This window comes from Rhinatrema bivittatum, chromosome 3 (assembly GCF_901001135.1).
Source record: "Rhinatrema bivittatum chromosome 3, aRhiBiv1.1, whole genome shotgun sequence".
NCBI lineage: Eukaryota > Metazoa > Chordata > Amphibia > Gymnophiona > Rhinatrematidae > Rhinatrema > Rhinatrema bivittatum.
In genome coordinates this window covers 161,114,263-161,141,082 of record NC_042617.1, presented here as the reverse complement: position 1 = coordinate 161,141,082, position 26,820 = coordinate 161,114,263, and the positions used below count along the sequence as shown (strand labels likewise).

Genomic DNA, 26,820 nt, shown 5'->3' with positions numbered 1-26,820 from the left:
TATATGCATCACTTTGCACTTGTCCTCATTATATTTCATCTGCCATATGGACATCCAATCTTTCAGTCTCGTAAGGTTCTCCTGCAATTTATCATAATCCACTTGTAATTTAACATCTGAATAATTTTGTGTCATCTGCAAATTTGATCAGCCTTCAGCTGCCCCTGTTTAGATGTTCCTTCAACTAAACAAATTAGATATGAGTCCTGTGACCAGTTGTTCGTCCCTGTCTCTGCAACTCACTTTCTGAAGATCTCAGATTAAACTTCTATCATGAGTTCAGAAAGCAACTAAAGGTGTCTTTTTTTTTTCCCCTCAGGCTTTTGAGCTATTAAATTTGAAGGATGGGGCATTATCCCAGTTATGGAGGCATGACGACTGTCTTAATGGCTGATTATTTTGTTCGAGTTTTGGGTTTTGCTAGTAGTATGGTTTTCCATGTTATAATGTGGGTGGGGGTTTTTTTTGTTTGTTTGTTTGTTGTTTTCTTTACAAGTGCCATTTATGTGTATATTATAATTGTGGTAACTTGGGCAGTAGTGGCTTGGAAACAGCCAGAAGAAATGAGGCAAACTTTGCCTGTTTCCTTTGTGCAATTGAATTACAATGAAAAAAAAGCTAAGCTAAACAAATGTAGCAGCTCACCTTAAAGTTCAGGTAGCACAGAGACATCACACAAAGCAGGATTTCTCAGAGTGGCTTCCTGCCTGTTCCCTGGGGTTCACATCTAACCCTTCTGGGCCCTGACTCCTTATGGTATGGTGAGGGGAGCCTCGCTTCACTCAGAATCCCTTGCGGGGCTGATCCTTAAGGAGGACCAGGCTAGATATAGCAGTGGCTTGTCATTTAAGGTTGGTTTGATATAAACAACATTACTCCCTCACAGTAATATTTGTACTGTTAACTATTATGTCTTACTACCTGTTTTATATTATGAATATTCTTATTCTTGCCTGCCTAGAATGGATGATAATGGGATATAATATTTTTTCATTAATTAGCTTTTGTGCCCATTTTGGCTCTTCTATGGAGATTAATGACTCTTAAGCAGCTCATTTTTTTTGGTTGGGGGAGGGGAGGAGCAGACATGGGTGGGTTTAGTGGAAAGTTGAAATTGCCTGTGGCATTTCTTTCCTCGTTCTTTCCTCCATCTCCTTCCCTAGAAAATGTGAGTGTATATTGTGGTTTTCCAGAATTAAAACATCTGTTGGTGTGCACATCAGGAGCTGTTTTATATCACTTAGTTGAAATATTTTATAAGCAGGATAGTAATTAAGCGGCAGAGGGAAAACCAAAGCAGATACAAGTGAAAGGGTAAACTTTGAGCCTTTTTGGCATTTGTTTAAAACAATTGTACTGTGTGGTGTCTGGAGTTAAATTCTTGTTTAGACAATAACATAACAGCCATTGCTTTTTCATGGCATCAGAATATGAGGAGCATTCCATGGGAAAGTGCCTCAATGCAATAGTTAAAACTCAGTATTTATAACGTACTAAACTCACTGTGTAAAGTATATTTTGACAATGTATAGACAGCTAATAAAAATAAGTAGTCTTTTAATGATACTATCCAATGATTCATGTAGAATTTGTTTTAGTAATGAAAGGTGAACGGCTTTTAGAGGTTTGGCTTTTGGATAATTTGGTATATTTTTAATTTACCATCACATATTTCAAAGATTACAGCTTTTATTCATATTGTTGAACCAATGCACGGCACTGGTAGTCATGGCTTAAGGCTCACTGTAGAATACATTATGTTAAGAGAGCAACAGTGGACCAAACTCAAAGGCTTAATAAAAAATGAAACAAATCTTTGTTAAACAAGCAAGTAAAAGAAAGAAAAAAATAATCTGGTACACAAAGGAAGTGGCTGTTACTATAAAAACAAAAAGAATGGCGTTCAAGAAATCCAAGAGTTCCCAAATTGAAAAACACAGGGTAGAATATCTGAAGAAACTAAGAGAAACAAAAAAAAAATTAGGAAAGCAACAAGTCAGGTGGAGGAAAGAATTGGCAGAGGTTAAACAAGGAAACAAAACACTTTTTCAGATCCATCAGTGAAAAGAGAAAAGTCCAGAGAGGGATTCTGAGATTAAGAGATGACACAGATCAGTATGTGGAGAAGGACAGTGAAATGGCACAAATATTAAACAAATACTTCAGTTCAAAGTTCACTATAGAAAATCCAGGAGAGGGACCACCGCTGGTTAATAAGACTGTGGATGGAAGTGTAATAGATGACAAGCCATTTACAGAAGAAATTGTATGGTAGGAGCTACGAAAAATAAAAGTGGACAAAGCTATGGGGCCAGATGAAATTCACCCCATGGTGCTGAAAGAGCTCAAAGATTTGCTGGCGAGTCCGCTAAGTGTCCTGTTAAATAGATCACTGGATATGGGTGTGGTGCCAGATGACTGGAGAAGAGTGGTGGTGGTAGTGCTACACAAGTGTGGAAGCAGAGAGGTGGCTGGAAACTACAGGCTGGTTAGCCTCACCTTGGTGGTGGGCAAGTTAATGAGAAGCTATTGAAGGAAAGGATAGTAAACTATCTAGAATCCAGGGAGTTGTTTGATCTGTGACAACATGGATTCACTAGAGGGAGGTCCTGTCTGACAAATTTGATAGACTTCTTTGATTGTGTGACTAAAGAATTGAACCAGGGAAGGGTGCTGGACTTCACCTACTTGGACTTTATCAAAATCTTTGATACGGTCCCACACAGAAGATATATAAATCAAATGAGAAGTTTAGGGCTGAGTGACAAGATGGTGATGTGAATTACAAACTAGTTGATGGATAGAAGACAGATGGTGAATGGAGCCCACTCTGAAGAGAGAAAGGTGTTAAGCGGTGTGCTGCAGGGATCAGTGTTGGGACCTGTGCTGTTTAATATCTTTGCGAGCGATATAGCAAAAAGGATAAAGGGTCAAATCTGCCTATTTGCGGATGATACTAAAATCTGTAACAAGGTGGACACTCCAGAAGGGGTGAAGAGAATGAGAAGTGATTTAAGAAAGCTCGAGGAGCGGTCCGAAACATGGCAGCTGAGATTCAGTGCAAAGACATGCAGGGTCGTGCACCTGGGGTGCACTGTATGTGCTCGGGGGTGAAGTGCTGATGAGTATGGAGGAAGAGAGGGACCTTGGCTGTCAGTGTCTAGTGATCTGAAAATGTGAAAACAGTGTTACAAGTTGATAGCTAAAGCCAGACGAATGTTGGGCTGCATAGAAACAGGAATATCTAGCAGGAAAAAAAGAAGTGTTAATTCACTTATACAGGTCCTTGATGAGGCCCAACCTTGGAGTACTGTGTTCAGTTCTGGAGTCCATATCTCGAGGGGGACAGAGATAGGAGGGGGAGATGGTTCAGAGAAAGGTGACCAGAATGGTAGAAGGCTTCCATTATAGAACCTATGAGGATAGGTTGAAGGCCCTAAATATGTGTACTCTGGAAGAGAGGAGACGCAGAGGGGACATGATACAGACCTTCAGATACATGAAAGGTATAAACGATCCACAATTAAAATCAAACCTCTTCCACTTCAAAGATATAGAGATAACGGTTCACGATATGAAACTCCTGGGAGGAAAACTCAAATTGAATGTCAGGAAATTTCTTCACGGAGGGGGTGGTGGATGCCTGGAATGGCCCTTCCTGAGCAAATGGTGAGAATGAAGACAGTAAAGGACTTCAGAAAGGCCTGGGATAGACTTCATGGATCCCTAAGGTGCTAGATCCAAGAGTCATGGGGATTAGCAGTAACAACAGTAAGGAAGAAATCAGTAAGGACTTCAGAAAGGGAGTGGGATCGACTCTGTGGATTCCTGAGGAGCTAAAACTAAGAGACATGGGGGGGGGGGGGGGGGGGGGAAGCAGTAAAAAAAAAAAAAAAAAAATTTTAACAAAAATTTAAATTGAAGATGTAACATAATGGCAAAGAAAGGGCCCAGATTAAAGGCCTTTGAATCCAATTTCAAATAAGATTGTGGGGCAAACTGAAAAGGCCATCTGGTCTTTTTCTGCCGTCAATTTCTATGTTTCTATCCTGTTCTTGCTGCATATAACTGTACAAAAAGCCAAATTGTCATTTAACTTCATGCACAAAGTCATGCCGATTCTTAAACCTCAAACATATTGGAAATGCAAACTGCAAACGTTGAACTTACTGGAAGCAAGAACAACTGGAAGAAAGTTTCTGAACTGTCTCGCAGGTGAATTAAGGTCTTCTCCGAATACTCGGCTAAGCCAGGCACAAAAGCAATGTTCTTTTCTGTGTGTGCTCATTAACAGAGGTGACAAGAAGATGCATGCTTAGCTGAAAGTTGCTGACTGAAAATGGAGGGGTGGGGGTGGGCGGGGGGTTCTCACAAAGTGAATCACAGCTCCCAGAAAGCATAGCTTCCCCTGAACTACAGTGGGCTATGAACTAGGAGACCGGGGTTCGAGTCCCGCTGTCGCTCCTTGTGACCTTGGGCAAGTCACTTTACCCTCCAGTGCCTCAGGTACAAACTTAGATTGTAAGCCCTCAGGGGATAGGGAAATACCTACAGTACCTGAATGTAATCCACTTTGAAGCGCTGAAAAAAAGTGCAAAAAGCAGAATATAAATCTAAATAAATAAATACATGAAATAAGGTGCACATGCAATCTATAATACAGCATCAGGATAGCAACATAATGCACCCACATAAGAACTGTGTATATAAAACTATTTAATGTATTTGAGATTTTTGCTGTTGGGCAGGAATTTTTCATTTTCCACTCTTTATAGCATCCTAGGATCAAATTATACCAGGGAGCCAGGGGTGTATTGGGGATCTATAACAATCCTGAAAAATCTGCAGGAAACAAGTCTTCCCAGTGTGTCTGATTCTCCTTCCTTTCATGGTACTTTATTCACTCCAAGCTGTCCTTGAGGCATCCTACACTGCTGGTGTTTACTATTTTGCTATTCATTGTATTTTCTTTATATATAATGAACACACTTTTTTTTTGTGCCTTGCTTGAGTGCTTTTTCTCCTCATGCTTTTCTCAGGCTTTCTTCTTTCTCTCTCCAGTTCTTTCTGAAATTGGAAGTTCACCTTCCTTCTCTTTCTCTCTTCTCCACTTCAGACTCTCGCCAATCTGTGATCACCTCATAAGATTAAAGACAGGAGAAAAGTTATTTCCTCTCCATCTCTACTTATACCCTCCAAATCCTTCCCCCCATCTTATTCACTAGCCATTCCCCTTCCTTGTCTTCTTTTCTGCTCATAGTCTCCTCCCAGTCCTTAATTGTTCTCTCCCTTTCTGATAACCATTATGTCCATCCTCCATCCTCCCTCTTCGCTTACTCCTTTGGTTTCTGGTGGAGGAGAGGTTAGGGAGCAGGCAGGAAGCTCCATTGACTGTGCCCAGGGAAGTCCTGTGTAACACCAGCATAGCTTCGTTAAGCAGCCCATAGGTTTCCAGTGGCAGCAGTGTAGTGCGCACGCCAAGCACAGCACTAACTAGAAAACTAGTGCCGCTATCGTGAGGGAAATACAGTGGTCTAGCCTACTAGTTATTAGTGTGTGCATTAGTGAAGCTATATATTTTTTTGATTCAAAAAGATCTCAGTTGCCTTAGTTAATTGACTTTATTTTTATTTATGTTCCTCCTTTTGGAACTTCACAGTGAATTACGTTATCTCCCTGGTAAAATATCATGGTGGTTTCACAGCAGTAAGTTTAATCGATTAAAAAATATCACTCTGAAATGAAACAATATGCGATGGCAGGCCACTTCACCTGGGACCCCCATCATGTTAAAGAGCCTTATGGCCCAAAATGCCCCCCCCCCCCCCCCGGTCTGATTAGACTGCTGACTGTCAAGGTGGCACAGCCTTAATTTTTTTTTTAAGTTAAAATACTGTAAAATCGCTCAGAGATGCCCCCACTTCCTGCCCAAATCTTTCCCCTTTGAAGAAAATACCTACCCTCGGTGGTCTAGTGACCCACCCCCTCAGACCTCCCCATACCGTTAGATGAAATCGCTGAAGTCTAGGGGGGCCCGGAGTGCTCTGTAGCTCCAGACCAGTTGACACCATCTTTCCAGATGGCACTGACTGGCCTTTGCCCCTATCACGAGCCTGCTGGCACTCTGGACCTCACTAGACACCAGGAATTTCTTCTATGGGTGGGGGGGTGGGCCACTGGACTACCAGGGACTTCTTTCATAGAAGGGGGCGGGGGGAAGGTGTGGGTTGGAACCGGAGGGAGTGGTTTAGAACCCAGGAGGAATTTTTTTTTGGGGGGGGGGGAGGGGTTAAGGGTTTGGGTTGCAGGGTAGGGCGTCGTGCGAATAATATTTTTCTATTTTTTTTTACAGTCTCATACTGTTGTGCTGCCTCTAGAAACCCCCAGGATGGTTTGCCACGTTGGGGGGAGGAATGTTTAAGAAGCATCCCGGGGACAGCATGCATGGTAGTGTCCTGATGCCCCTGAAATCAGTTAGCTGCAACTTCTGAGACTGCATTAGAATAACAGCTTGTTTGTTTGTTTTTTTTTAAGCAAGCTGCGTTAGTTTATTTGCATATGATTTTCTATGCATTAGCTGTTTTGCTTGCGAAACAGCTCCTTTCAATAGTGGGCAGAATTATTAGCTAAAATATCACGCGCCATAGGTATATCATGTGATATACAGTGACAAATCCTGTTTTTTGCACATTATACCTTTACTTTAATGAATCTACCCCTAAGTTTGTTCCTGAAGCAATGGAGGGTAAAGTGACTTGCCCGAGGTCATAAGCAGCGATTTGATATAACTGGGGGGGAAAACCCCACGATTTTCCTTCAATTGCAATATGAGGCCTTCATAATTATAACTCCTAAAATCATTACCTGATCCTGGAATTCTACAGTTTCTTCCTCTGTGGTAATAGTTGAGGTTACTACATTTTAGGGATGGTTTTCATAACCATAGAATTTCTGTCTTTGAGGTATTTAATTTTAATGTGTTCAGTTTCATCCGCATTTCTTAGGCAGTTGTTTAGGCCCACCAGGACATCCTTCTTCCAGAGGGCCAAGCTGTTGTCTGTGTACATTTGGCGTTTCACCACCCCCAACCAGTTCTGATTGTATTTCACAGCAGTCTGATGTACAGACTGAAAGGAGTTGGCAAGAGGATGGAGCACACCACAAACAAAGTTCCGTGGTTCTGACAAAACCACTCTGAAAGGCATGCTCTGACCATGAGCTAAATCTACTTCACCGTATTGTAATGTACCTAGTTATAATCTACTACTTCACTGTAATATAACCCTCTAACGTTTACCAGATTTACCGCATTGTAATCCACTTTGAAGCAGCCTTGTAATGCAGTCCCCAGCTAGTGAAATGCACCACTTTGAAGTGGTTGACTGACTGCAAAAGGTAGAAAATAAATATTAAATTAAAAAGAGAGGATCAAAACCTATTTAGTTTATCATTTGTTGATCACCTAACCACAGTGATTCATGGTGACATACATAAAAATGCTGCATAGAAAATACAGGCTTTACTTGACTAGCACCATTCAAAGTAAATTTAAAAAGCCATAAACAAAATAACTATAAGACTAAAGCATAAATAATGAAAACTCTCAAGTAATTCAGACTAAACAAACACTTTTTACAAAACAATACATCATAATGAAATCATGATTTAAATCATAAGTATACAATACATCATACCCCAAAACTGAAAGAACACTAAGCTAGCCAAGGTTCATTCGCTGAAGTAGTGGATCTTGGATACCCCTGAATCTCAAATAGTCCTTTCCTAGGTGCGGAGACAACTGAAGATAGTTACAGTATCTCTGCTGAAACCTATTTTAATGTATTGGTAAGGTTTAGCCATGTTTCCTTTTATTTTTCTTACTTTCCTTCAAATTTATGTATTTTGGATGCCGCCCCAAATATTTGTGGACTGGTTATAAGTAACAAGGATTTTTTTCTTATTTATATTTTTCTTATTGCTGTTTATGAATGGAAATTATGGCTTCTGTATTGAAATGTTGAAATGTAATAAAAATAAAAAGGATTGGGGAGAGCACAAGAGTGTAATGTACTTGGATTTCAATAAGGCCTTTGACACAGTTCCACATAGATGACATAAATAAATTGAGTGGCCTAAAGTGACTGGGTTAGAAACTAGTTAAGTGTGAGGCAACAAAGGGTAGTGGTAAATGGAGTCATAGGGATTTTTCCTTGTACTGTTTTTTTTTTACCAGGGACTTTTGGCAGGTCTTGGGGGAGTCAGAAGGGTGGGGGGTTGGAATGGGGGGGTGTTCCCATAGAAAGAGAATGATAAAAGTTTTCTGATCTGGGGAGTGGACCGAAATGGCCCTCCCCAGACCCAAAACCGAAATGGGGACAAAAAATTTTTTTATGCACTCCCCTAATTTGCTCCATAAGACGCACAGATGCCCGGGAACAGAGCCGGTTTAGCATACATTTTTTTTTTTTAATTAATTTTCCCCCTCTAAAAAAAATATGGTAATTTGTGGAGAAACAGCTTGGAATAGAATTCCCTTACCGTATATACTGGTGTATAAGTTGAGAAATTTATGCCAGAAAATAAGCACAAAAAAGCTGGCTCGACTTACACACAATGTAGTGTATGGTGTTGTGCACAGCCCCCCGCCCTCCCAAACCCCCCCCAAGATTCACCCAAAGTCCCTGGTGATCCAGCATGGGACCTGGCCATGATCTCCCGCTCCCAGGCTGTCGGCTGCCAGTAATCAAAATGGCGCCGGCAGCCCTTTGTCCTTACCATGTGACAGGGTGGATGAGGAGGTGACAAAATGGTAGCTGTGCGATGTATAGGGTAGGCGACCAGGTGCGGGGCTAAGAAAACGACCATCACTATTGGTGTGTGATATGTTCCGCACACATATAACAGAGGATGTGAAGGACAATGCAAAGAAAATGGCGATTATATTAGCAGTGATGGGGGAGGTCTGACATCAATAGGGATGTGAATCATTTTTCTGATGATTGAAAATATCGTACAATATTTTCAAAGTCAGAAATCGGGGGCTCCCCGAAACTGATAGGAAAACCCCACGAAATTGTGGGGTTCTCTTATCGTTTTGGGGGAGGGCGGGAAAAACGGCACACAGAAACAATCCCTAAACCCACCCCAACCCTTTAAAACAGATCCCTTAGCTTCCCCCACTCTCCCGACCCCCCCCAAACTTTTTACAAGTACCTGGTGGTCCAGTGGTGGTCCCGGGAGCGATCTCCCGCTCTCGGGCCGTTGGTTGCCACTAATCAAAATGGCGCCGATGGCCCTTTGCCCTTACCATGTGACAGGGTATCCGTGCCATTGGCTGGCCCCTGTCACATGGTAGGAGTAATGGACGGCTGGCGCCATCTTTAAAAATGGTGCGGGCCATCCAGTGCTCCTACCATGGGACAGGGGCTGGCCAACAATGGATGTGTTCTGGTCAAGTAAAGTTAACGAAAGGAGGGAACCTGATGAAACCAGACATTGATTTGGTAGTGAAATGGGTAAAGGATGCCTGGGAGTCAGTTCCACCAGAAATGGTCAAGAAGTCTTTCCTGAAATGCGGCATTAGCAATGCTATGAATGGATAAGAAGATGATGCCATCTATGAAGGCAAAGATGAATCAGCATTGGATGATGATTCAACAGATGGAGACTGCAAAGCTAGCATTTACACTGATGGCATCACCAAAGAACAGTTCCATGATTTATTTGGACATTCCATTGATGAGGAATCAGACTTGGAAGGATTTGAATAAAAGAGAAGGATTCAAACAGCAGGGACAGCCATGAGAATGGAGGCAGGGATTCATAACGCAGGGACATTTTCTTATGAGACGCTTTATTCTGCTTTTAAAAAATAAATGCAATTTTTTTTTAAAGTTATCGTTTTATTTCTGTGTGTGATTTCACTATTTTATAAGCCCCAGGGTTTAACCTTGATTTATCCATGGGTGACAGATAAATCTTGATTTGGGGGGCCCAAAAATACCCTCAACTTATACTTGAGGTCGACTTATACACGAGTATATACGCCGTATATAAGCCTGAAACGAAATACCGTATATTATACGGTATTTCGTTTCAGGCTTAAAAAGGTAGAACAGGGATGCTCTAGTGCCTGCCCTCCAAGCAGCCTGCAGGGAAGGAGGGAGGGAGGGTTAGCTTGGAAGGCACAGAGCAGGGAACAGAGCTGTGATCCCTAATTCATCTCCTCCTCTTCCCTGGGAAAGGAGGGTATGATCATCAAACAGATACTTCAGAGCAAAGAACAGACACAAAAGGGTATGGAATTAGCACATGTTTGAAACTTGAGTAGTAATGCCAGTCATCAAGATTTCAGTCCTGACCTTGATTCTGGCACTGCTCCTCACAAGTTTCAAATTGTATCAGTTACCCAGGACTTAATTTCTGATGGAATGACCCAGCATAGCATTCTGTACCAGGGGAGTCATGAGGGGTGAGGTGGGCTAGGGATTGAGGACTCGGATCACCAGGGCAGAAAGGAGGAGGAGGGTAGAGAGGGTGCCATTCTCCTTACGTTCTTCTTCTGTACTCCAGCGATTCCCCATCCCCCACCAATGCTCAACCTCTACCAGTCCTTTGCCTAGGTGAAGGACTGCTGGGGATGGAGGAACACTAGGATGAGGAGAATACTCATCATCCTAGTTGGTTGATCATCGGTTGGTTGAAAGTAATGAAAAAATGGAAAAATTTTGTGTTACAAAAGGAGAAGTTGTACGAGGTAAGAAAAGTAAGAATGAGAATCTGCACCGTGACATTGAATTGAGAATTAGTTTGATGGTCTTTTAAAAGAGGAATAGCATGACTGTGTAAATCAGATGGGTGATGTCTTTTTGGGTATACTGGAGAAGCTGGAGAGCGAGAGGATGACAGTAATCCAGATGAGTTAACGAGCAGATGAACTGGCAGTTTATAAACTGGAAAAAGTGAAATATGAGAGAGCTGGATTATTTTCAGACATCTTTAATCAGGGTGGAGAAAAATGAAAGTATTTAAATAAGATTCTCTAGATTTTAACATAGGGAGAAAATATGAAAAGGAGGAACCTCCAGAAGGACAGCTTGAGGCAAATTAGTTGTGTCTGCTGGTGGTTGGGGGAGGGGAACGGGAAGATATGCTAACAGGAATGTAAAAACAGTTATTAGCCATGTTGAAGACTATGGGTGGTCATTCATTTGGATAACAAAAAGGAAACTGAACTATGAGAAGGGCAGAGGATGAGCATGAAAAAGATAAAATAAGTTGTTATCAATATTACAAACTTTTTTTTATTGTAAACATGTAGAAAGAAATTTGTTGGAACTCTGTTCTGGGCCCTATATTGAGATCTAGGGATTCTTTTCTCACGCCCTTGTGCTCTTCTCTGTGAAATCATTAGATTTGTCTGTGCATGTCAAATAATTATCCATTTCTGTTATTTTTACCATATAGTCTTCATTCCTAAATAGCCCTGGGACAGGTTTTTCTTTTCCTTTGATAGGAACTCTGAAAAAGACCATGTCAGAATGTATGTTTGCAGGGAATATTGTGACACTGAAGCTTTTTCTTAACATAAAATGTAATAATAGCAGCACAAAATCATTAGAATGTAGGCAGTTTGAAGCAACTTTCAAGAATTAGAACTGTTATTACTTTTTGATTGCAGGACATATATTCACCTGGCAGTTAGGTCAATCAAACATGCAAATATATGAACCACCAAACATATCTTGAAAATTCTTTTGACCTTCATTTATTTAAATCCTTCATTTTTTCAAGTACTTGTAAGACTTTGCTGCCAATTTTAGCAACTGCTGTTGCCCTAGGATATAATGGTGTGAAGAGATGAGGGTTTCCAATGGGTCCTGGAGAAAATATCATTTTTAGATAATTCTTATGTCAGTCCATTCAAAGAGATGAAAACCTGCAAAATGTAACTAATTAGAATAAATAAGTCTAAGCTTATAATTAAATATTGAATTATAGGCTGCCTCATTGCACATTTATATCCATTTGGAAATATAAAAGTATGATTCACTTATTTGTGTTTTGGGGGGGGGGGGGGGTTTCAACCCCTTGAGGCCTTGATTGACTGTGAGCAATATAATCATGGAAGGTATTTATACTCAGAGGTTTTTATACTTCCCCAAATCCACAATTCACTTCAGGAAAACATGCTCAGCAGAAACCATTTCCAATTTTCTTGATAAAGAACTACCACAGCTCAACCTCTCCAACGCGAACTCAGCCATCACATCTTGGCATGCAATCACTAACAAAGTCTCAGACCAAACATGCCCACTAACCACCAAGGTGATTCACAAGGCCCAAGACAACAGAAAACCTTGGTTCACACCCGAACTAAAGGCCATCAAATTAGAACTCAGAAACAAAGAACATATCTGGCGCAGAAATCCCTCTACCACGAATCAAGCAATCTACAAATCCACACTCAAATAAGTACAGGAATTCCATCTTTAAAACAAAGAAAGACTTCTACGCAAAAAAAATCCACCACTTCATCTTTGACTCTAAAGCTCTATTTTCATATGTCTCCGCTCTCACCAAACCCCCTCCTCCATCTATCCCAGACGACCAGGCTCTTTCCAAAGCTAATGAACTCGCATCTTTCTTCGAAGAAAAAATCATCAAGCTCACCAAACAGTTCCACACTTCCAACGCTACCACCCCCCTCTCGCAGACCACAATATCTCAGCAGAACACCAGGCTAGAATCCTTCGAGACCACCTCATCATTCGATTCCTTCGAGAGCACCTCATCACTCGAAGTTATGAATATTCTTAAGAAACTCAAACCCTCTTCGCACCCTCTAGATACCATCCCCTCAAACATTCTCATTTCAATACCAAACTCCATAGCGAAACCCATCGCAGAAATCAACTGCTCATTAAATCAAGGTCACGTTCCCGACTCTCTCAAACAAGCCATCTTGAAACCTCTCCTAAAAAAACCTAATCTGTCTACAGCGGATCCAGCGAACTTTCGTCCCATTGCCAACTTACCCTTCATTTCAAAGATCATGGAAAAAATAGTCAATAAACAGCTCACAGAGTACCTTGAACACAAAATTCTGGCCCCATCTCAATATGGATTTCGAAAAGCTCTAAACACAGAATCCCTTCTGATTTCTCTTATGGACTCAATCTTCTTAAGTTCAGAAAAAAGACAACCTCACCTCCTCATTCTCCTCGACCTTTCTGCGGCCTTCAATACGGTCAATCACTCAATCCTCCTCGACCGACTAGCTGCCATTGGTATTTCAAGCACTGCCCTAGACTGGTTCCGTTCATTTCTCAACAATAGATCATTCAAGGTCAAAATCAACAACAAAGAATCACAGGCTATCAGTTCAAACTTGGGAGTCCCGCAAGGTTCCTCTCTCTCCCCAACCCTTTTCAACATTTATCTTCTACCTCTCTGCTTCCTCCTATCTAAACTGAATATCAAACATCTTGTATACGCGAATGATGTACAAATCCTCATCCCCTATTAGGAAATCACTTCAAAAATCCTTAATCTTCTGGGAATATTGCTTTCAAGAAATTAGCTCGCTTCTCACCAAACTCAATTTAGTCATCAATAAGGACAAAACAGAATACCTTATCATCTCCCAGGACGACAACTTCATCCACAGAGAGATCTCCATCATAAATGATCAACCACAAAAAGACAGCATCTCTATTACCAATCCACTTACAACCATTCTAGACAACCTCAAAAATACATCCTACGTAAGAGACTTAGGCGTGCTTCTGGACAATCAGCTGAACCTCAAAAGATTTGTAAACAACACAACTAAAGAATGCTTTTTCAAATTACAAGTTCTGAAAAAGCCAAAACCCTTACTACATGCACACGATTTCCGCCTCGTCCTGCAGTCAATCATCCTCACCAAAATTGATTACTGTAACGCGTTGCTACTTGGTTTACCAGCCACCACCATTAAGCCTCTTCAGATGTTACAGAACTCTGCAGCTAGGGTCTTGACCAACTCTAATAAGAGAGACCACATAACGCCCATCCTTTACAATCTCCACTGGCTTCCAATTAAATAGAGTCCTCTACAAAGTCCTGACCCTCATACATAAATACTTTAAACAATTTAGCTCCAATCGATCTTACCCAACAGCTACGTACCATTAAATCAACAAGACCAATCAGAAAAGCCTACCAAGGCACCCTGTTCATCCCCCAAACCAAAAATCCGCTAAGGAATAGGGCTTTTTCCACCGCAAGTCCTTCTCTTTGGAACTCTCTTCCACCAAACCTCAGACAAGACCCCTGCCACCAGTCTTTCAAGAAAAAACTGAAAACTTGGCTTTTCAGCCAAGCATTTCCCTGATCACTCATAAGCCACTTTCAACTTACAATTATGTTCTGCTTCGCTCTAATTGTATAACTTGTATTTATGTTTCTACTTCGCTCTAATTGTATAACTCCCCCCTCCCCCCCATTAAACGCCACCCTCTTAAAGCTTTAAACTTCCCTCCCCAATAAACTCCACCCCCTTTCCCTCCCCAATAAACCCTCCTTTTCTAGACCCCCTGTTTATCCCTCTCCTCCCTCCTTCCCCCTTGTTCTCCCTTTGCCTATTGTCCCTGCACCCAGCACAGTTTACTTTGATTCATCCACATGTAAGTTAACGATTTAAGGTTACTTCATCAGCCTCTTGCCAGGCATCTGTATAATTTAGGAATATCTTCAAATTCCATGGTATTTATTGTTCTTATATGTTCTCTTATTCTTATTTGTTATTTAATAGTTCCTCTGTTTTATGTAATGCTACCAAGCAAGTTTTAATTTGTTCTCTGTAAACCGATTTGATTTGCATACAATGTAAGAAGCTCGGTATATAAAAAAACCCCATAAATAAATAAATAAATAGAGGGTAATTTTCAAAGAGTCTTGTGCTGGTAAAATAGTTGCTAACTGCAGAAATGGCACGTAAGTCTCCAGACAGTGGTCTGCGCAGGGTTGGGACTTCCCTGCATACTTTTTCATTTAAAAAATATGCACATAAATTAGGCCAACCAGTTTGCACTACATAGGAGGTGTAGTTGTTTGGGTGTAATTTTGTTGGGATAATTTTAAAAGTGAACTTATGCTCATAAGATCACTTGAAAATTGGTGTCACTTGTGCAGATATTTTCCTTCTAACTTTTGTACAATATTAAAAAATTACTTTCTAAGAAACAGAAGCTCCAGTCTTGCTTTTTTTTCTGACACATACAAAAAAGTTTTTTCCCACTATAGAGAATTCAGGCCTTTATGTACTATAATTATAAAACTTGCATTTATTTATCTATTTATTTAAAATCTTTTCTATACCGTCGCTAAGTTATATACCATCGCAATGATTTACATGTAGGTACATATTTAATGTAGGTAAAAGTGTACTATAGTACATTCTAACAGGTGCCGTCAAAGGTTAGGTTACAATATATCATTAGACAAAATAATTTTTAGAGAAGTGGGTCATGACCGAGTGTACTGAAAGTACTTTTACGGGTAAATTTATCATACATAGTGTTATCAATATGCTAGATGTGATGTGGGGTTCATAGACTACTCTACTGTATCGTCCTAAGTACTGTGTGTCGGTGCTTAACTGCTTATTCCTGAATAATTTCTATTCTCCTGTCTCCTTGTAAAATGCCTGTTTAAAAAGCCATGTTTTTAAACTTTTCTTAAATGCCTTGAGATCACTTTGTAATCTGATCTCTGGAGGCATTGTGTTCCAAATTGTGGGTCCTGCTAATGATAAGGCCCTTTCCCTCACTTGGGTTAGTCTTGCTGTTTTAACTGAAGGGATGGTTAGGAGTGCTTTATTTGCTGATCGAAGATTTCTGTGTGATTTGCATGTACTCTTTCAGAGAAGGAGTACTTCCCAATACCTGTTGCGGTGTTGGTATTGCAGATCCGACATCCAGGCCCATTTTTTTTTCTTTTGTAAAAATTAAATATCCAGAGGAACATTTTGTTAATGTTCTTAAGCCACAGGTGGAACTGTCAGTTCTTGGAACCACACAGGCTGGTTATATTTATTTATTTTCTGGCACATGTAAACTGTCATGCAGTGGGAATTTGTCATGCATGAAGACTTTCAACAAGTATCCCAAAAAAGTATGTTAAAAGGGCTATTTTTGGTGTATGCATTTCCATTTGTTTGATGTTCACTGCTTTTAACATCATGGTCAGATCGTTTAAAAAAAGAAAAGAGAACTTGTACGTTTATGACTTCTGACATGTGATGTAACCAAACACTAGTACAGTTGCTGATGAGCCAAACCAAAACCAGCACCTGTTTTAACCACGTTTCAGAACTTTACTATGCCTTTCCAGAATTTATTGTTCCCTTACGAGAGATTTAAAGAGTATTAGTCATTGTTCAGCTAAGAAATATATTACTGATTTAACATTTCCTTTAAAAACAAAAAAAAAAAAAACAGTGCAGAATTTTTCAGCTATTACCTTGGTAATCTTGCAGTTGTTAGATGACATAGCTGGCTTCTTTTTTAACTGTTTTTTTCCAGATTATTTTTTTCTTTGAAACTCATATCCCAAAGGTTTCTAGGATGCATTATCTATTGAATAAAAAAAGATGCAAAAATCCTTTAAGCAGACAGGAGGGGCCATATGTTTTGCTGGGCATGGCATGGTTTGATCACCCTTTACACTTGCAAATTCTAGTTGCTGGCAGACATGCTTCAAGACTGGCAAAGGAAATAAAGATTACTTTATTTAAAACCATGAAGATAAATGCCTACAGGTACTCATGGCTAGAATATATTTAACAAGCCGTTAAGCCCGTTAAAACGGGCTACATTAAATTTTTTTTTCAGTCCATTTTCGAACACAGCACCCTTCTACACTTTTTCTCCCTTACTCCCCCTTCCCCTCGTTCACTCATTCCCTTCCCTCCACTCAGTCTTACTCACCCTCTGTCTCCCACTGACTCCCTCCCCTCACTCTCACCTCCCTCCCCTTCCCTCAGTCACTCCCCACCCTCTCTCAATCCCATCCCCTCTCCCTCAGCCCTCCTCCACTCCCTTTTTCTCTGCTCCACAACTTCTTACCCTTCCACTTACTCACATCCCTCTGTCTCTCACCTCCCCCTCATTCTCCCTCCTCATTCTCTCACTCCTCCTCACCCCACCCACCCACTCTCTCCTCCCTCCCTCCCACCCACTCACTCTCTCCTCCCACCCACTCCCTCTCTCCTCCCTCCCTCCCTCCCTCTCACTCTCTCCTTCCTCGCTACTGGCTGCCGCTCCTCATCGCCGCCGCTACCGCTCGACACCGCCCGATGCTGCCATGTTGATATCCAGCTGACGCTCGCTGAGACTGACGTGCTTGCCCGCACATGCGCAGTAGAGCTGCTCTCTACTGCGCATTTGCGGCACGTCGGTCAAGCTTCGTTTATTAGGTTGATTAGCTGGCAAGGCACAACAGTCTGTTTACAAACTCGTGCTGAGCAGAAATGTTGCTGTAAAGCACTGTACATGATATGCTTTGTAGTACAGGACTAGAGTTTGTTAGAACCATGCTTTCTACGGTCACTAGAAAAAAAGTTTTTGTTAGGTTTACATTTAACACATTTTCTACTGCTTTATACATCTGTTCATCTATTTTTTTTTAAACTTTTCCTGCTATAATCATTTGTAATGGTAGCAAAGGATTTTGGGGCCAGTTTATAGTTTGTGCAGGCAGGCAAGGTGCTGGGATCCTGGCACCATAAGTTTTCATTTGTCACCACCCAGGGATGTTTCCCCCCCCCCCCCCCCCCTAGTATGACCCAGCCTCCAAATTTTCCTAGTCCACTCATTGCATCAACAGCCCTGAGGCTGAGAAGCCGTGCACCAAGACTCCTTCCAGAGCCTGTATCATGGGTTCTAAATCCAGCTGCCAGCTGTTGCCCTCACTGATGACCACAACTCCCTCCCCCTTCCCCCCACCAGGATCTGTGAACACTTTCTCTATAGCATTGACAGCTCCAGCCAGTAATAGGGCTGGAATGTAGGAGACACAACCTGGAAATCGAACTGCGCAGTATTTGCCACTGGGACTGCTGCAGCTCTTCATCTTGGAAATATTTGACCGAATCTGCTTATCCTCAGTGGGGTGTCACTATGCATATATATGAAATGGCCCTTTTCTAGTTAAAGATTTTTCTTAAGGCTTTCATTTTGAACTGCAACGAAGTTAACATGATTGCTGATATTGCCAATAATTGTGGTTTTGCAGTGTGTTCAAGGAGTACAAAAACCTTTATACTCAAAATGCCAGTCAGGAAACAAACTGCTAAGTAATAACCTGTATTTTGTAAATGGTTTTACTAAGAACGCTTCCCTTCATTGTGTGCTAAACTTAATTAAAAATTTTTTTTTACCTAGCACTGTGGATCTCTCAGGAATGTTAGCACTTTAAATCTTTGAAGTCAAATTTAACTTTAAGAAGTTGGTGCGCACCAGCTTGTCAGGATAAGACTGGGGATGTGGTCAAGTCACGGTTGCAGATCCATCTGAGTACTACACCAGTACATCCTCTTCCTCTCTTCCACTGGGGCTCGTTTCCTCATCGGTGTGCAAGAAGAGGACGCACTGAGGGAGCAGTCTAAATCTATGACCTTCATCAACACCTTGACAGCCAGGGCAGCTTTCTAAAAATGTTTTACAGTTTAATTTAAAAATAAGACTTGGGTAGCACACTATCATAGTGGGGAAATATGAATGTATCTGGAATATCTGATAGGGTAATAAATAGTAAAAAGTAACAGTTTTTGTCCAGTAATTCTCTGCTGTGAAATGAAGCCCAGCATGTATTTGATCCCAATCCCCATACTGCATTAGGCAACAGGTTTTTAGTAGAGGAATTGTTTCTTGCTGTTTTGGGTTCCGCTGAAATCATATTAGATTTTTTTTCAAGATTTAACTGTAATATAGTTTCCATGACTGGCCTTCTGTGAAGCAAAGATGGATGTTCTTCAGTAAAAAAAAAACAAAACAAAAAAAACTTGCAGCCACAAAACCTTCAGGCATTGAGGCCACATAGTTCTATTATTACTTCATTTATTTTGTTTCACTAAGGAAAATATCTTGAATCATTAAAAAAAAAAAAAATTTCCCAGTTACACAGAGCTTTTTGATGTCCTTCTTTGTTACATTTCAAATAAAATATCATAGCCAATGCCATCTAAGTGTGCCAAAGTGAAAACTGGGCAAATAATTACATATTAAAATGGTTTTGTTCCAGTGAATGCTTTATATAGCCAACAAAGACCAGATGTGAGGAACATGTTTTAAAGAAATATGGATTTATGCCACATATGGCAGACATGTTTCCAAGCCATTGCCTGGTTCACATATAACATGTCCGTATGGCTTTGAATCTCGGTGGAAGTCTGTTCTGGTATAATATACTCATGGCTTGAAACTGGTTTGAAGGCCTACATTTTAATGTGCCAGCTCATGAAAGTCCACGTACAGATTTTTGAAGGCTGTGTTGTCTCGTAAAATAAATTCCAAACAAAATCTGTGGTATACCACAGTAGAGGACATATAAAATTATGAGAGCACTTCATTTTGTTTTCCATTCTACCTTCTCACGACTATAACAAGCCATATATCAGCGGTGATGTTTGTTATAGTTAAGTGCTTTAAAAATAATTGCAGGAAACATTTTGCTTTGTGCTATCCTTTCTCCGACAGGTGATTATTGTATACCGATAAGCAATACCATCTTTCTCAATCACCAGCATATATTGTCTTTTGTAAAATTTGTTAGCCCCTTGTTTGATTTGCTCTTACAGGTTTGTTTTGTTGTTTTTCAGTGTTTGCTTTCCCAACCCAAGTTCTGGTCTATTCAGACATCAGCCTTGATGCTGCGCACAAAGCTCGAGAAGGGAAAAACTCGTCGTGTGGAACGAGCAATGATGCAGACCCAGGTAGGACCCCTGCTGACTGCTGTTCCCCCCCATCCGCACACAGATTTTCATGGGATGTACTCTCAGCACATAGATATGGAGGAGGATCTGATTTACATGAAGGAGAATTCTCGAACAATTAAAAGTAGTTGGATTCTACAGTGTTGTGCAGCTGGATCTCTTAATTAGTTGGTGAGGGGGGAAAATCTTTTTGGAGTATAAAAAAAAAAAAGTAATCTACAGAAGCTCTGAAATAATGTTGGAGACCAAAACATTCGGGAGCGTTAAAATTTAAAGGCAAGGCAAAAAAAAAAAAAAGCAGCTATTGCTTGCATACAGAGAGATCCCAAATATATTTTTTTAATGTATTTAAATGAAGATTCAAGTGACAATCCAAATTGCTAGTTTCTAGAAGCAACATTCACAGCTTTGGGGTGGGGGGCTGAGGGGTGCAGCGGTTCCTGGCATTGCACATTGAGAGCATGTAATAGGTTTGGGGTGATCATACTGGGCTCCAAAGTATTATCACTGCTGTGGTGGGGAGGGTGAGGATAAATGGGGGAAATCGGTGAGTAATTGTACATAAAACCTCCTTTGTACCACAGCACCAGGCCAGGACCATTTCCAACTGAGCTGGAAACCCAATGCAGCAACTGCCAGACTATAAGACTAAAAAATAATAGATAAATATCCTAATCACATCTACTCTTCCATGCAGATTACCTTTTTGGTGAAGAAGGAATATTGATGGTAGTGAAGGGATAATTTAGAAGACAATTGAGGGCAGTTTTAAAAGTTGGGTTATTAAAGAAGATGTATTTGAAATTACTTTTTTGCAGAAAGCTTTTTATAATATATTCTCCCCCCCCCTTCCTATTTTTCTGATATTCTTTAAATTAGTTTTGAAATTGAACAGGAATATTGCTATTGTTACTGTAGCCCTTCATTATGTTTACTTTTACAACATGGACTTTTTAATGAATGTCATGTTTATTTAACTTTATGTAATTGGCAATCTTTAGAAATGAGGTGCTTCACTTAGCATCTTTATTCTTCCCTGGAAACACATGCAGTAGATTTCCTTAGTGCTTCCTCATGCTGAAATGACAGCAAGAAACAGTTGCTTTTTAAAGTTTGATTTTCATTGTGATTTGGTATGTGGATGAACTGATTTTTTTTTTCCTATTTACTAGACCTTTATACTGAATTTCAGGCCATTATACTGTTTGTTTCACTAATTTTGTACTACGGCTTAAAAATTAGAATATTAATTATGGCCAACAGCACTGATTTCTACCAAGCATCTTTTGTCTGAACTTGCAGCTGATTGGTCAGAATTTTTCTTGGTGATGAATTGTTTTGTGATAACATAACTTTCTCACAGTTCTACTGTAATTCAGTTCAGCAAATCAGGACTTACAGTTTTAAGAGCTCCTGGATTACAACTGATTTTGAAAGAATGGATTGTTTGCTGACTTGAGGTTAAGTGAACAGTGTAGTCTAACTTCATGTAACAGAGAGATGAAATCTAAAAAAAGAAAGTGCAGCTTTTTCCTAATGCTGTAGTTGACAAACTGGTCCTTGGGCCCTACCCAGTCAGTTTGCTTTTCAGCATATCCACAATGACATGTTCATGCCATGTACAAGTGACTTGGATTGGCCACTGATGGAAACAGGATACTGGGCTTGAAGGAGCATCAGTCTGACCCAGTATGGCATTTCTTATCTTCTTATGAATGTGTCAGATATTTGCACAAGATGCATACTGAATAAAGTTTATCTATATTCATTGTGGATATCCTGAAAACCAGGCTGGCCAATTCCCATTACTGAGAAGCACTGTCCTGAAGCATACATAAACCAAGACATGAACAGAAGAAAGAAATAGCTGTTATACAGTGATTGATTATTGATATCCTGCAAAAGAAAGTTATACTCACTGTGTACTTGATGGTATTTGAAAAGCACAGTACATCTGGCACAAAGTGCTCTGTTACAATACAGCTATTAAAAGAAAGCTGCATCTTGTGTACTATGCAGTATTTCTTAAGTACAGATGAGAAGCAATAATATTTATACAGTACCTGCTAAAACTAATTTTCTACTCAGTTAAGATATTTGTTGCAGTGCCTCAAGGAAATACTCTGCCCCTGTCATAGTACCTTATATACAGTGAAATCAGATGAGCTCATACAATATCATTTTTGAGAGCATAGCCAATGTGGACAGTGAATTCCAGTGCATATGAGGTCATTTATAGCTTTAGCATTATTACTCCTTGTAATTTAGGGCAGTAGTATTCACTTATAGTCCTCGAGGGCCCCACATGGTCAGGTTTTCAGGATATCCCTAATGAATATGCATGAGTTAGATTTATGTACAATTGAGGCAGTGGGATTGCAAATTTATCTCATGCACATTCATTATGATATCCTGAAAAGCTGACCCATTTGTGGTACTCGAGGACTAGAAGTGAATACCACTAGTTTAGGGGATTTGGGGGGGAGGCTATTTCAATAGAGATATATTTAATCAGTTTTTTTAATTGCTAGAAATGTAATTACTAATTGCTGTATATGCTTCTGAAATGTTGCAATGTACATTAAAGTCTAGGACCTTTTATGCATTCCTTGTAGGGTTGAACATATTATGGGGAGTCTGTGTCCATCTGTCAGTTCTTGTGTTTGAGTGTGCAGTTGTCTGTCTGTCCACATACTATAAACAACCAGGCACACTGAGTAGCTTGAGGCACAAAGAATGCCCTTGGATCTGTGTACTCCAAAAAGGGAGTACAGATTCCAAACTTGTTTAATCCCAATATTTTTTAAATTCTTTATGCAGCTCTTTTGCTGTTCCCCTGAGCAGTAACATTTGGAAGAAGTCGCAACTAACATTAAACATAAAGTCCCATTCCGTGAGAGGTCATTTATGACTTGTCTACTGAAAATGGCTGTGTCCAAAGGGTCTAGTATACTGTGGCAGAGTAGCTTAAATAATTTCAAAATAATCACTTGGCAATGGGGTTAAGCAGTTTTGTCCCTTATTTATTGACCCTTTATGTGATAAAGATCTTTTTAAGCATAATAATTGTCTTTTTGTGGTGAAATGGGCCCATCTTGTGGTCCCTGTGTAGAAGGCAGCTCTGTTTTTTCCTATGGATTGAATTTTAACCTTTGATCTTTTGAAGGACCTTTAAGAATAGGGCATAATTACTCTGCCCTCGTTAACTGCAGAACCTTTGGTTGATAGACACTATATAGCACTACTTCATCACCGTCGTCTTTGTTTATTTATGTCACGTTTTTCTAACAGAATTCAAAGCATGTTATATCACAGTATGTTTCTGTAAAAAGAGTTAGGAACGTCAGTCATAGGAAGATTACAATTTGCAAGCTATAGCAGTTATAGGTCGCAGTGCCATTCTGATTACAAGTATAACAAAACATAAATAAGATTATAGTGAGAAAATAAATATAAGTAGCAATATAAATTATAAAACACAACATAATAAAATATGATTGAGGTGTGCATTAGGCCAGTGGTTCCCAGTTTAGTATCCATGACACCATCATTGGTGGTCTGCCAGAAGGAAGGCAACCAAAGTGCAACTGCGGAGAAATAGAGCAGGCAGATCTCACCTCTGAGAAGCTCCGCTCTTAAGGCTCTTGCTGCAGGATGAGGGGATGTTCACAGCCTTAAGAAGCCCAAACTAGCATGGAGAGAAGGCAGGGAAGAGTACAGCTGATTGCCTCCAGGAGGAGTCTGAAGCTGTGGTGAAAGAAAGAGGGGGGAAGTGCACTGCCATCAGCACCTTCAACAGCCTTTGCTCCTTATGACCAGAGGCAGCAGCAGCAACCAAGGCAGTGAGAGCATTTCTGGCCACTGCTATATGTGCTCTAGATGTCCTGTTGCCTGACAGAGGAAAAACACTGTACTGAGGGAGTTGGAGGAGTTGGAGAAGAGGAGGCAGGAGGGAAGGGGCCATAGTGGGATTATTTATGTATTTATTTGTTTTATTTATTTTAATAATTCTTATATACCGACTTTTCATGCAAGCATATCAAATCAGTTTACAGTAATTAGCAAATAATCATTTAAAATTGTTTGCATTTCCAAAAGAAAGGAAGTAAATACATTGTTTCATAATATAAATAATTAACATAGCAAACTAAATAGTAGGCTAAATAATCAAAATTTAAACACTTAGAGAAATAGTATAGTTAGGGTAGAGATAGTAGAATAAAAATAAAAATATATATTACCTTGGTATAAAATCAGAAGTGTGAGATAGTTATGCTAACAGCTCTTGGTAGGTTTGTTTAAAAAGCCAAGTTTTAATCCCCTTTTTAAATGATTTTATGTCAACTTCTAATCGTAATTCCTGTGGAATAGAGTTCCATAGAAGAGGTCCAGGTGGGCAATTTTGGGGGAAGGAATTGGTAGCTTCCCTGTTCCGGTTGATCTGGTGATTCTTGAGGGGGTGTGGAAGTGAAGTGAAGAGGTTAGCCATTCAATTTTTTCATTGTAGAGGGTTTTGTGAATTAGTGATAAAATTGTATGCTGGGTCCTGTATTTGACCGGCAGCCAATGAAATTCTTTTAATATTGGGGTGATATGTTCGGATCTTCTAGTACCTGTCAAGAGTCTAGCTGCAGAGTTCATTATAGCAAACAAAGATAGGAGAAAATCGTGGAGAAAAAAGGACTCCCTTTATTCCCACTGCTTTTTCTCCCATTTTTGTTTGTTTTAATAAACATCAATAAATTCCTGGGTAAAATAAAAACTGAAAACAAAGGTCCCTATCTATCATAGATGTTTTGTCAGCCCTAGTCTTGTTTTGGTTAGAGAGCACCTTTTTGTTTGCTGATCCTGCAGCAGCTCAGCACTGCTCTTGTAGGCACCTTCTGATTTCCTGCTGTGAGTGTTCCAGTTCCTCTCCCTGCTGTCCAACGTTTGCTGGCCACCAGTGACTAAGGGGCTCAACCTGATGGGAAGGTAGCCTGTACCGGCAGAAAACTCCTGAATGTGTTCCTGGTCCAGCCCTGCTCCAGTTCTGGGATCACATCGTTGGCCTCACTTTGTCTCATTTCTGACACACACACAACATTTTTCTGAACCTTTTCAGGTCAGATATTGGAGAATTAAACCTCTCCGACACAGGCCAAAGGATTGTAAGCTATTCATGCCTGCGTTTTTTTCCCTTCGACATAAAGAAGGTAGCCAGTTCCCATATCCAGATTCTAAAGAATCTCTCAAAAGCTGAGAATTTTTCAAAAAAGGTTAACCTTGTGTAAACTCAATGCTGGATTCTAAGGCTTGTCAGGAAAGGGTAGAAACTTTATTTCCTAAAAGACATTTAGGCTTACAGTTTACCAGAATGTACCAAAGTACCTTCTTACAGGCTCATGCCAGTCATTCTTAGCCCCCAAGAAAACAGATTCAAACTCATCCTAGAACTGGGGGAGGTACCCGAACCTTTACCTTAAGAAAAAGACCAGAATGGTTTCCATAGTTACCATTCTTCCAGTCCCTAAATCAAGGATACTGGATATGAATTTGAAGCCTAATGATCCTGTACTCTGAGATACATCACAATCACAGGAATAATATTTGGTTCATTGAACCTACACAGAACTTCCAGTATTATGTTCTGCCTTTTTGCCTGGCATTAACCCAAATGCTTTTGTAGTACTTGTAGCATATTTATATAAATTGAGATTGCATGTCTTTCTCTGCTTTGATGATTGGCTGATCAAAGCATATCTCAGATATGGACAAGGAGGTCTTTGTATATCATTGCCCAGGTGTTGGATTCAATAGGGAGTGTAATCAATTTTGCCAGATTCCATCCCTGCTTGTCACTCTGCTTTGAATTTATTGGCACCCTAGTAGACACATCTCAGGAAGAAAGCCTGTATCTCTAAACAGAGAGCCCAAGACTTCAGAGCTTCAGCAGGAGAGATTGAAAACTTCAACATGATTTATGTTGAGAATGCTAGGCCAAATGGCAGAAACAGTTCCCTTGAATCCCATGCCACAATTTTCAATGAAGCAAGTCCAATGGATTTTGAAGCCTAAGTAGTCTTAGGCCTGCCAGAGTTATGGTTAAACTACTTGTCTTACTAACCTGGGTGCAGATGCAATAGCCTGTGGGTTAAACTGTGTACTGAAACTCAGTGCACATTTCTACATGTACAGGTTAAAAATTTTCTTAACTCCCAATGCAGTAAGCTAATGTATCAGGAGTTTAAAAAAAAAAATAAATAGTGAGCAGACGGGGAAATGTGTGCCCAAATCCCAGTTAAAATGTGAGTTCAGCACAGTGTGAGCACAAGTTTTAAACTCGGGGGAGTCTCTCATAAGTAATTTATGCGCACAAAACATCTTTTGTTCACATATGTACATGCAACATGATTTGTGCACATAAAATGATTTATGTGCACAAAATATGATTTTTGCATACAAAAAATGCTTTAATCGCAGAAAGCATTTTTTGTGTGCATAAAGTATATTTATGTGCAGAAAATATGCTTTGTGCATAAATCCCAATTACAGGGCCTGGTGTTGGAATTTCAGCTTCTGCTTATAGACTGACACAAGCGCTGGACACTTTTCCTCTGACCAGGAGTAAAATTTCCAGCGCTAAGAAAATACAAATTAAGCCAGCGGACCTCTCTTGATTGGGTGGTAATAGTTCATGCCTTCAATTGGTGGTGGTCTTTCTGGGGGAAAAAAACAAACCACAAAAACAAAAAAAAACCCCCAAAACCCTGCTGGTTTACTTTCACTTTTCCTTCTGATCATTGCTCTGTGCTCCATTAATATCTGAGTTCTCTGTGAAGTAGAACTGCTCAGTTTATACC

At 40.2% G+C, this 26,820-nt stretch overlaps 1 protein-coding gene across 4 annotated transcripts in view; it reads left to right on the top strand.

Moving 5' to 3' along the window:
• Positions 1–26,820, top strand: part of TTC27 (tetratricopeptide repeat domain 27) — a 521,976-nt gene that overhangs the window by 287,207 nt on the left and 207,949 nt on the right. For all 4 annotated transcript variants that reach the window (XM_029593895.1, XM_029593892.1, XM_029593893.1 and 1 more), the window contains exon 10: positions 19,865–19,978. In XM_029593895.1, the coding sequence (XP_029449755.1) occupies positions 19,865–19,978 (114 nt within the window). The remainder of the gene's footprint in view (positions 1–19,864; positions 19,979–26,820) is intronic.